The 16,028-nt window shown below is 33.8% G+C and overlaps 1 protein-coding gene across 3 annotated transcripts in view; it reads left to right on the top strand.

Moving 5' to 3' along the window:
• The window catches only part of ATP6V1H (ATPase H+ transporting V1 subunit H), a 117,441-nt gene that overhangs the window by 43,044 nt on the left and 58,369 nt on the right, over positions 1-16,028 (top strand). For all 3 annotated transcript variants that reach the window (XM_079136751.1, XM_079136749.1, XM_079136750.1), the window contains one exon: positions 1,064-1,256. In XM_079136751.1, coding sequence (XP_078992877.1) covers positions 1,064-1,256 — 193 coding nt within the window. The remainder of the gene's footprint in view (positions 1-1,063; positions 1,257-16,028) is intronic.

Raw genomic sequence — 16,028 nt, 5'->3', positions numbered from 1 at the left:
ATTAATAATTCGGGACTGTATGTAAATCACAAAAATGGAGAATTAGCACTGGTAACAAGCTTTCTACTAAGTTAATTGGTTTAGATTATAAAATTATATTTTAAAAAATTTCAGCTTTTACTTATAGAGCAACTTTAGATTTACAGAAAAAAAATTGTAAGTGTAGAGAGTTTCCATATATGTCCCCCCTTCCTTTCAATACCAAAATTTCCTGTTATTGACATCTTAAATTAGCATGGTATATTTGTCCTTAGTGAGGCATCAGTATTGACACACTACTGTTAACTGAGGTCCACAGTTTATAGTAGGGGTCACTTTATGGACATTTTATGTGTTTGAGCTCCCCTTAATCCTGGTGGTCATTTTTTATGGTCTTATTTGATGATTTCTGTCCTTCATTGTTTGAATGTAGGCATTCTGCAGGGAAATTTGCTTAGCTCTCTTCTATTATATATACTGTCTGCCTTGGAGAAATCTCTTTCATATCCATGGAGTTTTCCAAGCTTCCTTTTCAGTGAAGTAAAAGATCAAACTAGAAGTTACTGAGGATTTTCTCTGACCCCCTAATTCTGTGATCAACTGTGTAAAATTCAGATTCATCACAGATTTCCTCCAAAGTCATCCCTTCCTTTCTCTGAGTTTTCTGGGTATATTAAATCTATTCTTTTGGTTGCACAGATTCAAAATCTTGATATAAAATTTGACTTGAAGATGTGCATTTGTTTTGTCATGACTTCCTGTTGATTTTAGTTCTGTGTTGCTTGTCACATTTTTCTTACCATTCTCTGTGCCCTATTACAAGTCTTGGTTCCCTTTCTTGTTGCTTCCTTGCAGCAAGTGCTCCTGCTGCCTGAGGTCCTGTGACTTTTGGAGAGAGGGTTAAGTGGAGCTGTGTGGAAAATGGCCCTCTGTGAGTAGCAGTTTGGCTGTGTGCTGTTGCTGGTGGAAAAGAAACTGAGGACATAATTCAGAGAGGCTTTTCCATTAGTGTACAAAAAGAATAATCACTCTTTTTTGTTGTGTCATCATATTAAATGTTTTCTAAATGCCTGTTCCCTTTCAGCATTATGGGAGTTTTGAGTAACAAGTGTGGCTTTCAACTCCAATATCAAATGATTTTTTCAATATGGCTCCTGGCATTCAGTCCTCAAATGTGTGAACACCTGCGTCGCTACAATATCATTCCTGTCCTCTCCGACATCCTCCAAGAATCTGTCAAAGAGAAAGTAACAAGAATCATTCTTGCAGCATTTCGTGTAAGTGCTTAGTGCTTGTTATCATTATTATTTGTGGTGGTGGTGGTGGTGTGTCTATGTGAGACAGAGAGGCATTTTCTCTTGTGTGGTATATATGAATTTTTAGCAGATGGAAAAATTACTTGCCCTCTATGTATTATTTAGAGTCCTGATAAACATAGTAAAATAATCACTGATTTGTCTTTATGGCATGGGTCTGTAGAGCAGGTGGGAGGAAACCATCTAAACCAATGAGTTATAGAATAATTGTAAGGAATGGTAATTTGGTTACATTCAGATGAAGAAAGTCTCCCTTCTTTGGCGTTTGCCATGAGACTGCTATTAAAGGATTTTTCTCTGGGGCTCATACTTTATTATGGAGTTGTATTTCAGATTCTGGATCTACTGATTAGCAGTATGTTTCTAAGGGAACTATAAATATGTATAATTATTTTTAATAGTAGGTATCTTATTAGGATATTAGAATTTTGTGAATTATATAAGTCAACTTCCTCCCTTGAAAAGATGAGGAAGTTGAGAATAAGAAAGGAGCCACGCTTGACTCTGAATTGTAGGTTCCTCAGCATTTGTAACACAGAAATAAAGTATTATCAATTGGGTCCCCAGAACCGATGTCTTCACTATAACAATTGTCTGTTGTCTACTGATAATTTTGTTGATTGTCTTAGGATTCAGATGGGATTTGGGGAGATGACTTTTTTGGTGTAGTATCTCTTAAGAATTCAACCTGAGACTAATAATAGAGGACATATCTCATGTAGCATTTCTGTGTCAGGCATTTCTCAGGGCTTTCCCTTTGTTAACTCATTTAGTGCTCATCAGAGCCCTATAACATAATTATTATTGTTATTATTGGTGTATGTTATTATTGGCATTGTTATTATTGGTATAGGGGTATCACTGGTATTTGGGTTGGTCTTTGCTTTATAAATGGAGATGCCGAGGCAGTATTGCTGGTGGTTTGCTTCAGAAACTGTGCTTCTGATCATTATTTGTTCTTTTGCTTTCTTTAAATAAACAAGTCAAAAATAGAAAGTAGTACAGATGTATTACAAAAACGTAAATAGTATAGACATCACATTTGTCAAATGCAGTCACTAACACTTTTTAGAGGATTTTTGTAGAGATAAATATATAAATAGATGTATGATTTTGTTTCATATTTAAAATAAAATAGCATCATATTATAAATATTATTCTTTGACTTTATTTTTAAAAATGTGTTCTTTTTAGATGTACATAACAGTAGAGTGTATTTGACATATTGTACATACATGGAATATACCATGATGTGGAGTTAATACCAGTTGTGTATTCATATATGAGCATTGGGAAGTTATGTTGGATTCATTCTACTGTCTTTCTTATTTCTTTAGCTTTATTCTTAACAATTCATAATGAATATGTTTTCATTTCTCTATACATAGATCTTCAGCATTCCTCTTAATGGCTGTATTCTACCGTGTTGGTATAAGTGTTAAGTATCCTATTGATGGGCTTATGGGTATTTCAGTTGATTTCTTGTATGCCTGCTCACTTTGATGACTAATTCTTCTGAATTAAAATTTTAGAGATGGAATTTCCAAGTCAAATATAATGCTGTTTTACACTTTAGATAATGCCAAATCACCTGCCAAAAATGTGCCCATTTATATTTCTATCAACCGTGTATTGGGAATTGGTGCTTTTCTACTCTCTCACTAGTATTTAATATATATTTTTAAAATATATTTTTGGTTGTCAATGGATATTTTATTTATTTACATGTGGTGCTGAGTATTGAACCCAGGGCCTCACACGTGCCAGGCAAGTGCTCTACCACTGAACCACAACTCTAGCCCATTTAATATTATCTTTCTTTTTTTTTTTTTTTTTTTTTTGAGCTAAAGAAATTTCTTTTATTTGTAAAGTTAATTTTCTCAGGCATTTCATTACAATAGCATAAAATAGACTAATAACAAAGTCAACAGTAAATATGTGCATTCTGCTTTCATATAGTCTATTCCTGAAGACAGTGCAGCATACGTCACATGCCAGTCTCAGGACTGTGTCACCCTTAAAAAATGGTACTATTTGAGAACATATCTCCAAAATTTATAAAGAACTTACAAAACTTTACACCAAAAATACAAAGAACCCAATCAAGGAACTGGACAGACACTTCACAGAAGAAGATATACAGGCGATTAATAAATATATGAAAAAGTGTTCAACATCTCTAGTAATTAGAGAAATGCAAATTAAAACAACTCTAAGATTTCATCTTACTCCAATTAGAATGGCTATCATCAAGAACACAAACAATAGACTGACCAGCGAGACCTCCCCACCGGGTGAGTCTTCCCTGCCTGGTGAGGTTTCCCCACAAGGACGGTAAAACCAGAGACACAGGCCCAAACAGGCCTTGCCTCAGCCCACAGCCTAGGTCCGCTTTGGATGACCATTGGTCAACAAGTGGAGGCACCTCTGCCCACTAGCAGGGAATATACCCCACCTGAAGGCCACCACTCCTAGAGAGGCAGCTTCCTTGTGGAACACCGCATTATCAACTTCCTCCAAGACTTCAGCCTACTGAAGGCTAAGAGGGGATATATATAGAAATCTTCAGGGACATTGTAAATCAACAGAGGAAAACTGCAATATCTCAGCGGTCCACTGATATCTGAACAATATGAGAAAACAAGGAAAGAAAATGCTGCAAACAAATCTAGATGTTACATCAATAAAACCCAGTGACAGCATGGCAGAAGAAATGACAGAAAAGGAGTTCAGAATGTACATAATTAAAATGATCAGAGAAGCAAACGATGAGATGAAAGAGCAAATGCAAGCATTGAATGATCGCACCAATCAACAGTTAAAAGAGCAAATACAGGAAGCAAAAGATCATTTCAATAAAGAGTTAGAGATATTGAAAAAAAACCAAACAGAAATCCTTGACATGAAGGAAACAATAAACCAAATTAAGAACTCCATAGAAAGCATATCCAATAGGATAGAACACCTGGAAGACAGAACCTCAGACATTGAAGACAAAATATTTAACCTTGAAAACAAAGTTGAACAAACAGAGAAGATGGTAAGAAATCATGAACAGAATCTACAAGAACTATGGGATATCATGAAAAGGCCAAATTTAAGAATTATTGGGATTGAGGAAGGTCTAGAGAAACAAGCCAAAGGAATGAACAACCTATTCAATGAAATAATATCAGAAAATTTCCCAAATCTGAAGAATGAAATGGAAAATCAAGTTCAAGAGGCTTACAGGACTCCAAATACACAAAATTACAACAGACCCACACCAAGGCACATTATAATGAAAATACCTAACATACAAAATAAAGACAGAATTTTAAAGGCTGTGAGAGAAAAGAACCAAATTACATTCAGGGGGAAACCAATACGGATATCAGCAGATTTTTCAATCCAGACCCTAAAAGCTAGAAAGTCCTGGAACAACATTTTTCAAGCCCTGAAAGAAAATGGATGCCAACCAAGAATCTTATACCCAGCAAAACTTACCTTCAAATTTGACGATGAAATAAAATCCTTCCATGATAAACAAAAGCTAAAAGAATTTACAAAAAGAAAGCCAGCATTACAGAACATTCTCAACAAAATATTCCATGAGGAAGAGATGAAAAACAAAGAAGCAAATCAGCAAAGGGAGGAATTATCCTAAAGGAATTGTCAAATAAAGGAGGAAACAAGTTGTGTCAAACAAATAAATAAACAAAATTTTAAAAATGAACCAAATGACCGGGAAACCAAATCATTTCTCTATAATAACCCTGAATGTTAATGGCCTGAATTCATCAATCAAAAGACATAGACTGGCAGACTAGATTAAAAAGAAAGATCCAACAATATGTTGCCTGCAAGAGACTCACCTCATAGAAAAAGATACCCATAGATTAAAGGTGAAAGGATGGGGAAAAACATACCATGCACATGGACTCAGCAAAAAAGCTGGAGTATCCATCCTCATTTCCGATAATGTGGACTTCAAGCCAAAGTTAGTCAGAAGGGATAAAGAAGGTCATTTCATACTGCTTAAAGGAAGCATAAATCAGCAAGATATAACAATCATAAACATCTATGCCCCAAACAGTGGCTCATCTATGTATGTCAAACAAATCCTTCTCAATTTCAGAAACCAAATAGACCACAACACAATAATACTAGGTGATTTTAACACGCCGCTCTCACCACTGGACAGATCTTCCAGACAAAAATTGAACAAAGAAACCTTAGATCTCAACAACACAATCAATAATTTAGACTTAACGGACATTTATAGAATATACCATCCAACCAAGAGTGAATACACTTTCTTCTCAGCAGCACATGGATCCTTCTCTAAAATAGACCATATATTATGCCACAAAGCTAATGTTAGCAAATACAAGAAGATAGAGATACTAGCATGTATTCTATCAGATCATAATGGATTGAAGTTAGAAATAAATGAAAGAGAAAAAAAAAAAAAAAAAAAAAAGAACACAAACAATAATAGATGTTGACGTGGATGTGGGGAAAAAGCACACTTGTACATTGCTGGTGAGTTGCAAATTGATGCAGCCACTCTGGAAATCTGTGTGTGAATATTCCTCAGAAAACTTGGAATAGACTCACCTTTTGACTTAAAATTAGTATACTACAGTAACGCAGACACATCAATGTTTTTAGCAGCTCAATTCACAATAGATTGTGGAACCAACCTAGATGCCCTTCAACAGATGAATAAATGGATAAAGAAACTGTGGCATATATACACAATGGAACATTATTCAGCCATAAAGAAGAATATTATGACATTTGCAGATGAGGGGATGGAATTGGAGAATATCATGCTAAGTGAAGTAAGCCAATCCCAAAAAACCAAAGACTGGATGTTTTCCCTGATAAGTGGATAATGATATATAATGGGAGTGGCAGGTTGGGGGTTAAGAGAAGAATGGAGGAACTTTAGATTACGTAGAGGGAAATGAGAGGGAGGAGGGGGTGGGGGTATGAAAAATGGTGGAATGAGACAGACATCATTACCCCGTGCACATTTATGACTACATGAATGGTATGAATCTACATCATGTACAACCATAGAAATGAAATGTATTCCATTTGTGTACAATGAATCAAAATGCAGTCTGTAGAAATAAAAAAAAAATAATAAAAAAGAAAATGTAGTCTAATCAAATTTGACATAGTTGAGAATCAGAGTAGGATCATCCATTCCCTTTTTTTGTTTTTATTAATATTATCTTTCTTTTGATTTTTACAAAATGTTAGATGAAAAATGAAATCGTTTTGAATTGCATTCTGTTAATACTGAATGAAGCTTTTAGTATTTTATTCACCATTTATTTTCTTTCTATAAATTGCTTATTAATAGCATTTGTCACCTTTTAAATTTTAAAATTTGGTGTGTAGGAACTCTTTTTTGGATGTCTGTGGTTAATAATAACAACTAATGTTTATGAGAATTTATCTGTGTCAGGCACTGTTGTAATTATTTAAATGTCTTATGCATTTAATTATTCCAAGAAACTCCATGCATGACCTCTCATTAGGCCATGAGAAGTTAAATAATTTGCCATAATAGCTAAGAAGTAAAAGAGCAGGGATTCAAATTCAGGCAGTGTGACTTATGCTGTTAGCCTCCATGCTAACTTGTATTTGATGTTGAGAATCATAATTGTTACATCTAATGAGTCATTTTCATGCATTGCTTTATGTAATCTTCATGATTAACCAATAGGTTATATTATTATTTTTATTTTATAGATTAGTAAACCAAGATTTAAGAAGCTGATTTCTGGGCTGGGGTTGCAGCTCAGTGGTAGAGCACTTGCCTAGCATGTGTGAGGCACTGGGTTAGATTCTCAGTACTAAACATAAATAAATGAATAAAATAAAGGTCTATCAACATCTAAAAAAATTTAAAAAAAGAAGTTGATTTCTCAGTTAGTGTAAGATTGAAACTTCAGTGTAATTTATCAGCTCCAAAATCTTTTTCTTAAACACTCTGCCATCGCATCCCCCCTGCCCCGCTGCCTTTTTCTTCTTTTGGTGCATTTTTCAGGGACCTTAAGACTGCCATTAAAAGGGGAGAAACTATGAAAAGGAAAACCACAGGTAATGTGAGAGGAGAAGTTGAATTCTTTTGTTTAAAATACCTCCTTAAAGTGTTGAACCCTGTGTATTTCCTAGCTGCCTAAGGAAGCTTGAGAGAGTGATTGAAGGCATGGAGAAGGGATATTCAGTGTGATTGATCCTCTCGTGAGGTAGAAAGTAAAACCCAGTATGGCCTCTGGATATGCTCAGTGCCAACCAATCATTGACTAAGTGTTTCTCTGGGCATTACATTTGTTTTCAGCTGTTACGTTTATAAAAAGTAACACTTTTTCATATAAAAATTTTTCTATTACCCTTACTGGGCATGGTGGTGAATGCCTGTAATTCCAGCTACTTGGGAGGCTGAGCCAGGATGATTGCAAATTGGAGCCCTAATAAGCAAGTTAGTGAGATACTGTTTTAAATAAAAAATAAAAATGAGCTTGGGGATATGATTCAGTGGTTAAGTGCCCCTGGGTTCCAAAAAAATTTTTTTTCTGTGGCTCTGAAGTTTACTCTTAAGAACTAGTTTAATGTAGGTGCCTCCTTATTCCTCTCTCTCACTGTGGAAGCTCTGACATTGGTCTTTCTTTCTTTTCTTTCTTTCTCTCTTTCTTTCTTTCTTTCTCTTTCTTTCTTTTTTTTGATGATCTTGGCATTATTGCCTTTGACTTTTTAATTACATTTAATAATTATCTATATAATCCGTAGTTGTGGATGAGTGACAAATTGCATTTAATTTTTTTATACCTCCTGGAATTACAGTTCTTAGTTTTATATACTAATTCTTTTTTATTTATTTATTAATTAATTTACTTTTTTATTCATTGTACACATGGGATATAACTTTTCATTTCTCTGGTTGTACACAAAGTAGAGTCACACCATTTATGTAATCATACATGTTCATAAGATAATGTTTGTCTCATTCCATTATCTTTCCTTCCCCCCTACTTCCTCTCCACCCCTCATATCCCACTACAAAATCCATACTTCCTCCATTCTTCCCTTACCCTCCCTCCCCATTATGTATCATCATCCACTTGTCAGAGAAAACATTCCTGCCATTGGTATTTCTAGCAAGCTCTTTCTACATGAGTTGTCAAGGCAAATTTCAGTCTAGTGCAGATTAAATAATAATCAGTTTTTAAAGTATATCATATAATGAGACTTTATTTTGAATTATTGTAAGAGCTGAACAGTGTATTATTTAAGTGTTTCATTAATTGTATTCTTATTTATTTAGTAATGATGAAAAATTCCAGAAATAGGGTCTTCTTCGTGTCCTTTAATTCACAAAAAAGTTTTGAGTCACCTTTATGTGTCATACACATAAAACACAGGTAATAGAAACAACCAAGATACAGCTTGACATTGAAGGTCTTATGTTTGATGAAGACAGACTGAGTAAATTAAATAATGTCTGTACAATGCATTGATTAAAAAATGTACAAGAAAAAAATATATACAAGAGTAAAACCAGCATAAAAATGTTGGAGAGTGAAATAGGGAATTTTAGGAAATACTCCAGAGAGGAGACAGCTTGAAGAATCTTTTAAGAGATGATTAGGATTTTATAAGTTCAGAGGTGGGGAGAGGTTAATAAAAGTTCACAAGTGAAGAAAGAACCTTCTGGAATTACCTGTAGAAAAACTCCCCTCTCCCTCAGTGAATTCTAGGAGAATAAATACAGCATACAGTCTGACTCTTGAACATGCCACCCTGGCATTTGTGGCTGTTTACTTTCTGAAGGTATGGATTTGCTCTATAAATCAACCATTCTGGGCATTGAACTATGGGGCCAACACTAACAGTTTCAGTTATCCTGAGTATCAACTCACCCTAACTTGTATTCACATCCGGACACATCAGTGCCATACAGCTGTTGACTAAGTGTTGCCCTGGGCATTATTTTTGCTTTAAATTGTCAGCGTTTATAAAAAATTATATTCTTTTATATATAAAAATTATTCTGTGGCTTTTAAGAAGTTTCCTCTTGATCTGGCACAGTGTTGCATACCTCTAATTCCAGCAATGGGGGAAATTGAGGCAAGAGGATTGCAAATTTGAGGTCACCTGGGCAACTTAACTAGAGCCTGTCTCAATATTTAAAAAAAGTAGCCTTAACGTTTCCTCTTGAGAACTAGGCAGATGTGCTGCCTGGTTCTTAAAGAGGAAGAACCCACCAAAGCCCAGTCTCTTCAAATAAGCCTCTTTGTCAGCTCTGCTTTTGCTATCTTATTGCATTCTTTGTCTACACGAAACAAGAACTGATTCTTTTTAAAAATTTATTCATATGAAATAAATGTATGCATGTACTACAACTTTTCAACTTGATATATTTATTCTCTGAAGATTCAAAGCTCCTTTCAATTCCATTTGTTTCATGTTGTGAATTTCTCTCTTGTCTTTCCTCCTTATTAATCTATTATATTCACAGGACTCCATATTTTACTAAAATCTTTTAGTTTAAATGAAGTATTTACCTTTTAAAAAATGGAACTAGTTTAGTTCTTTCATTTGTTTATAAACATGATCTTAGAGTTAAAAATAAAATGAGAGAAATATTAAGAAAAAAGTATAAATTATCCACAGTTTTCCAATGGAACCCTGCTGACATTTTAAATTTTGCTATTTATAATTTCTATTCCCTACATACACAAGGCATCAATTTCAGATGAATTTAGTAGGCACTGAAAAACAGAAGGAAGGAACTAGGGAAAGTCTCTGAATTCTTGCCCTCCTTCACAATTTGGGTGGATCATAGTTGACATTAACGACTGTACATGGTGTGTGCACTCAAGTTGGTAGTGAGCACAACTGCCATGGTCAGTGGAGGTCAGATTTGCTGGGCTCCTGGGTTGGCCTCTGAACCTTTGGCATTTGCTTTGCCTCTCCATGCTTTATCTTTTTTTTTTTTTTTTTTTTTTATGTTTCTGGTGTGAGTACTATTATCTTTCCTAAATTTGTCACTAGACCTTATTGACACCCATAGGGTAATGCCTTTTGAAAAATAAATGTGTGCTAAATCAATCTTAGGTATATAGTAGAACCCCAGTAAATGTGTGTGACTAAACAAGAGTCTGAACAAAAAAGCACTGAAAGAAAAGAAAGAACTTTCTATAGGAATAGGGTGGTGGCATTGAATTTATTGATGTTTTTGTTGATTATTGAGTAATTTCAGTTCCTTTTTTTAAACATTTGGTTGCTTTGTTCTCTTATTTAAAACTATGATGATAAAATTCCATGGCATACTGTCTATTGCTTGAAGCTGCTGCTAAATTGAGAATCAGCCGATCTCAGAGTCTCTGGCAGCTAGTTTTCAATGTGGTAACAGTGTTATTAGATTATTCTAGAAGTGAACTTTCTTATTTTTCAGTTTATATGTTAAAGTTACTAGGGCTGGAGTTGTAGCTCAGGGGCAGAGCCCTTGCTTAGTATGTGTGTGAGGTCCTGGGTTCAATTCTTAGCACAGCCACCACCCCCCAAATATATATATATATATATATATATATATATATATATATATATATATATATTAGACATTTATTACAATAATTCGCATAAAAACATCACAGAAAGCAAGACTAGAGGAAGAGAATTCCTGTTTTCTGTTAGTCCATGAACTTTTTCCCCCCTAATTTGAACATTGTTTATAAACTTGGTATTGAAAGCTCTTTTCAGAAAGTAAGGTATATATTGTAATTGTTAAACCATTAGGAAAATAGTCACCTTTGACCTAATGTCCTTGCAATTAGATTATTCTAGAAAGATAATCTAGAATTGTTATTATTTTTGTTATTGTATGACTTTTTCACTTGTTGATAGATCAATAATTTCCTAAGTAATTATTGATATGGAAGTGAACTGTATTGTTTTTCAGTTTACATCTATGTATCTTTTCTGTATGTTAGTCATTTTTTAAAAAAATGCCTTCATATTTTGTTTAAATCTTTGTGTTGATTAGGTGACTTGATGAATTCACCGTGTTTACAATGTACAAAACTCAAAAAGGCACAAGAATTATAGCACCAGACTAAGATTCTTAGTTTTTCCTTTGACCTGATATGGGAGCTCTCTAGATTATGTATCTACTTTGTATTGAGATTTGAGAAGTAGAGTAGTATAGCTCCTTAATTTTCCTTTTGATGTGGTGCAGTAGAAAGTGAAACTGGAGTCTGGAGTGAATAGACCTAGATTTCAGCACTTGTTTGTTTAGTGTTGGGGGAGAGACTTGAACTCTGAGATGGTTTCCTCATTGGTGAATGGGTGTATAGTAATACTTAACCAACGTCATGTTTGGGTAAGGTAAGGATTCAATGAGGTAACAGTGAGGTGTCTGGTAAGAGTGAATATACAATACATATTTTTTCTGTCTCTTCTCTCTGTAAAATCGTAGAATACTAACAGTTTATCTCTTTAAATCTTCTAAGTTGGATTCTTATTAATGTTAAGCCCAGGCAAAGATCTAGTGCTATTTTGTTTGATTTATAAGGGAGAATGGATATTTAATGAATATTAAGCAAGATTTAAATTCTTATTTAAACTGTATTTGTAGTGTCAGTTTATACCCATAAAGTATGAATTCTTTTAATGACAATTTTTGGGCTTCCATTGTCTCTTAATTTTTTAAATTTCAGATTATTTAAATAGACCCAGACCATTGGCAGAAATATTTGTTTTGGGGGCTCTCCTATGCTAATTTGGGTTAATGCAGTTATTTATGTGAGTATGCTAAGGACTGAAACTCAAAAGAATGTCTTTAGATATCCACAATTTTGATATATACAACTGAGCTAAATCAAGCCATTCATAAGGGCATAGTAAAGTCATTTGATTTAGACCATTAAACAAATGGGAAAAATGCTTTGAAAAATCATTCTCAAATCCCTATATCTTTTAAAAAAGATTTCTCTGATGAGCTTGTCTGAGAATGATCTAGTCATGTATTTTTTCCCCACATCCTGAAACTGAGAAGGAAATTTTTATGCTGGAGACTTTAGGAAGCTTATCGAGCCCCCAATGAGCTGAGCAAATCTAGCAGCTGCTAATTATTATTATTTTTCCATTTGAGGGATGAATTTTATTTTTGAAAATGTCAGTCTCACTTATTCATGGTAGGTGTGGAACCCCAGGTCTTTGCCAATGTTATTGCTGTTGGTTAAATTGATTTGTCAATCTTTAGTTCCTAAAATAAGTTAGAAGGTTTTGGAGCTGTGACTGAGACAGGCATTGGAGATTATCTTTGTTGTCCAGAGTTCTATATCTGCTGTGAATTTTATTTCCCTTTTTAGTTTTGCTTAATCAAGAGTTTGCTACATATGTGTGATGATATAGGAAATTATATTTGTTTAAAACTGTGTGATTTTCATAAGAAAGGCTTAAGAATTACTATAAAATTAACATCTTCTTTTCATTAACTGTATTAATTACAACTTTTAATTCACATCTATACACACTTATTCATACATTCATAGCTATGAGCATGTACATCTTCCTGTGCAAGCAGTTCATAGTTGTAACCCTTTCAAAGAGGCCAGCTCTAGTGCGAGTGTACGGAGACTATTTCACCACCTCTTTAGCATAGAAAAATTGTATTGCCATGAAAAAATTGTATTCTCAAATCTATCCCTTATTCTCTATTTCAGAAATTCTGCATAGACGTCTCAGGTTAAATCTCCATCTTGCTTATTAGATATAGGTATGGATGAATTTTGGGAAAACTTAGACTTTTTTTTTTGCAGCAGGGATTGAACCCAGGGTGCTTAACCATTGAACAACATCTCCAACCCTTTTTTGTATTTTATTTAGAGACAAGGTCTTGCTGAGTTGCCTTTGAACTCATGATCCTCCTGCCTCAGAATCCTGAGCCACTGGAATTATAGGCATGGGTCACCATGCCTGGCAAGACTGTGACATCTTTAATCTTAAAGTGTGACCTGCATTACCACTGCAGTGCAGTGCAATGAACCATTCATAGCCTGCAGTTATAAGTACAGAAAGTGAAAGTGAGCATTAAGTGTGATCTTCATTACCTGTGCAAGCAATGCAGTGAATCATTCATAACCTGCAGTGAATAATACAGAAAGTAAAAGTGAACATTTAAAACCTTACAGGAATTTGATAGAATAATTGCATGTCTATTGACTTAAAAAAAATTTTTTTTTATATTCTTTATCAGATGAAGAGATGAAATGAAAACTTGTTTTCAAGGAAAAATTTGGCTTAATGATTGATTTGACAGAGTTGAAGAAAAGGGGAGAATAAAAGATCACTAAACTTGGAAGTGCTATTATTTTGAGAATTCTAGACTGTCTTATTGAGATATTGAATGTGTCAAATTTATAGTTGAAACCACTAATTATGATAATTATGAAATATAGAGTTTAAACAAACATGCAGGGGAATTAATAAGGGACCATGTGAACAAAAGAACTTTAATATGTTTCTAAAGTTAGACGAGATGGTGGTAGGAAATGTAACTGGAAAGGGTAACTGAAAACTTAATAGAAGAACGAGTAAAGTCTCACAAAAGGAAATAAGGAAGGAAAGAGTTTCATAAAGGAAGAGGTTATTAGATTAGGGTTCTGCACAGTTTAAGATCTCAAAAGAATTTATAGAAGGAAATAATGTCTTGGGAGAGAATAGTTCTTAGGAATAGTCGTAATAGGAACTGGGGTTAAGGGAAGAATTAAACATGATCTATGTTATCTAGTCGGATCATGTGGACTAGGATTTCACAGTTTAGTAAAGGACACAGGCTTGTTCAAATGTTAATGTCATTGATGATTTCTTCTTTGACCTGTGGATATTGTAGAAGCAAATGATTATATTTCCAAATAGAAAGTAGACATTTACAGGTCTTTAATTGAATTCCATTTAGCTACAGAACTATTCTGTAAGATTTTAACACTTGGAAGGTTGAGAGTTGTTTTATGACTCATAATGTACCATGTGCACTTGAAAAGAATTTGTATTTTGCAGGTGGGAATAGTGTTTTATAAATGTCAATTAGGTCAGGGTGGTTGATAGTTATTATTCAGATTTTCTGTGTACTGATTTTCTTTGTTTAGTGATTCTATCAGTTGTTTAGAGTGCTGTTCACATCTCTAGGTATTATTGTAGATTTGTTTATTCTCCTTTTAATTCTATTAGTTCGAAGCTCTGTTATTACATTTATGCATGTTGCATTTCTCTAATGAATGGCCCCTTGTGTCATTGTGAAAGGTCCTCCTCCTTTATCACTGATAATGCTCTCTTCTCAAATATGTAGTTTATTTGAAATTATATGAAAAGCCAGCTCTCTTATTCTTATGGTTTGAATGGTATGTCTTTTTACATCTTTTTAGTTTCACCCTGTGATTTTTATAAAGTTTGTCTCTTTTAGACAATATATACTTGGTTCTTGAATTTTTATATGTTTTAATAATCTCTGCCTGTTAACCTGAGTGTTCACTTCACTGGTATTTAAAGTGATTAGGTTGGATCTGCCATTTTACTGTTTTCTGTTTGCTCCTTTGCTTTTTGCTTTCTTTTTTCAAAGTTCACCTTCTATTGGGTTAATTGAATTCTTTTTAAAATTTATATGTATATATATATATATATATACATTTTAATATTTTTTAGTTGTAGATTAATACAATCCCTTTATTTTATTTATTTATTTTTATGTATTGTTGAGGATTGAACCTAGTGCCTTACCCGTGCTAGGCAAACGCATTTACCACTGAGCCACAACCCCAGCCCTTGAATTCTTTATATGACTAGTTTTCTGACTTTAGATAACAGTTCCAAATTAGACTGACCAAAAGAATGAATGTTTTCTATTTTAGTAGATGAAAGCATTGCCAACCCTTATAGTCTTTAAGTATTTACTGGGGTTGCTTTGGTGCCTGTCCTTCAGTTTTGTCTTTTTATCTCTGAAATGTAAACATAGAATTCTATATTCAATATTATAATCAACAAAAATATCCTTCAAACAAACTTTTCTCATTTTGACAAGTGATGTGCATCTGCTTGAGCTTGGTGTCCATTGAATATCTGAAAATTTCTCTCACATCATGTGGGAAATTGTCAGCTATATTTCTTCAAGTAAAATTTTAGCCCCATTCCCTGTCCTCTCCTTTTGGTATTCTAGTTGCACATATATTGGAGCATTTCATATAACTAATGGGTTTTTGAGCCTCTATTTATTTCTTAAAAATATTTTCTCTCTCTTCTCCTTGAATAATTTGATCATCTGTTTTCTAGTTCACTTATTCTTTCCTATTTCATTTTCATTTGATTCTTAAGTCCATCAACTAATTTTTTTCAATCTAATGAAATATTTTATTATACATAATAAGAGTGCTTTTTTTTTTTTTAATTTCTAGGCCCAGATGTCTGTGGCAGTATGTAAGAAATGGATTCCACTCCAGTATAAGCATCAAAATGCTACTCAGTGAACCCATAAATCCACCCATCTCCTTATAGTAAATACTAACATTCACCACAGGCTTGAAATTCCTGTAGTATCAGTAAATCTATTGTTTTAAATATTGAAAACATGCTCATGATGCATAGAAAGATGGAAAAACTTAAGACTGTGCACCATATGTACTCCCAGTTTCTCTAAGTTACAACCAGTTGAGAATTACAATATCCACAGAAAATATT

The sequence above is a fragment of the Sciurus vulgaris genome, assembly GCF_902686455.1.
Source record: "Sciurus vulgaris genome assembly, chromosome: 1".
NCBI lineage: Eukaryota > Metazoa > Chordata > Mammalia > Rodentia > Sciuridae > Sciurus > Sciurus vulgaris.
This window is presented reverse-complemented; position numbering and strand designations above follow the sequence as displayed.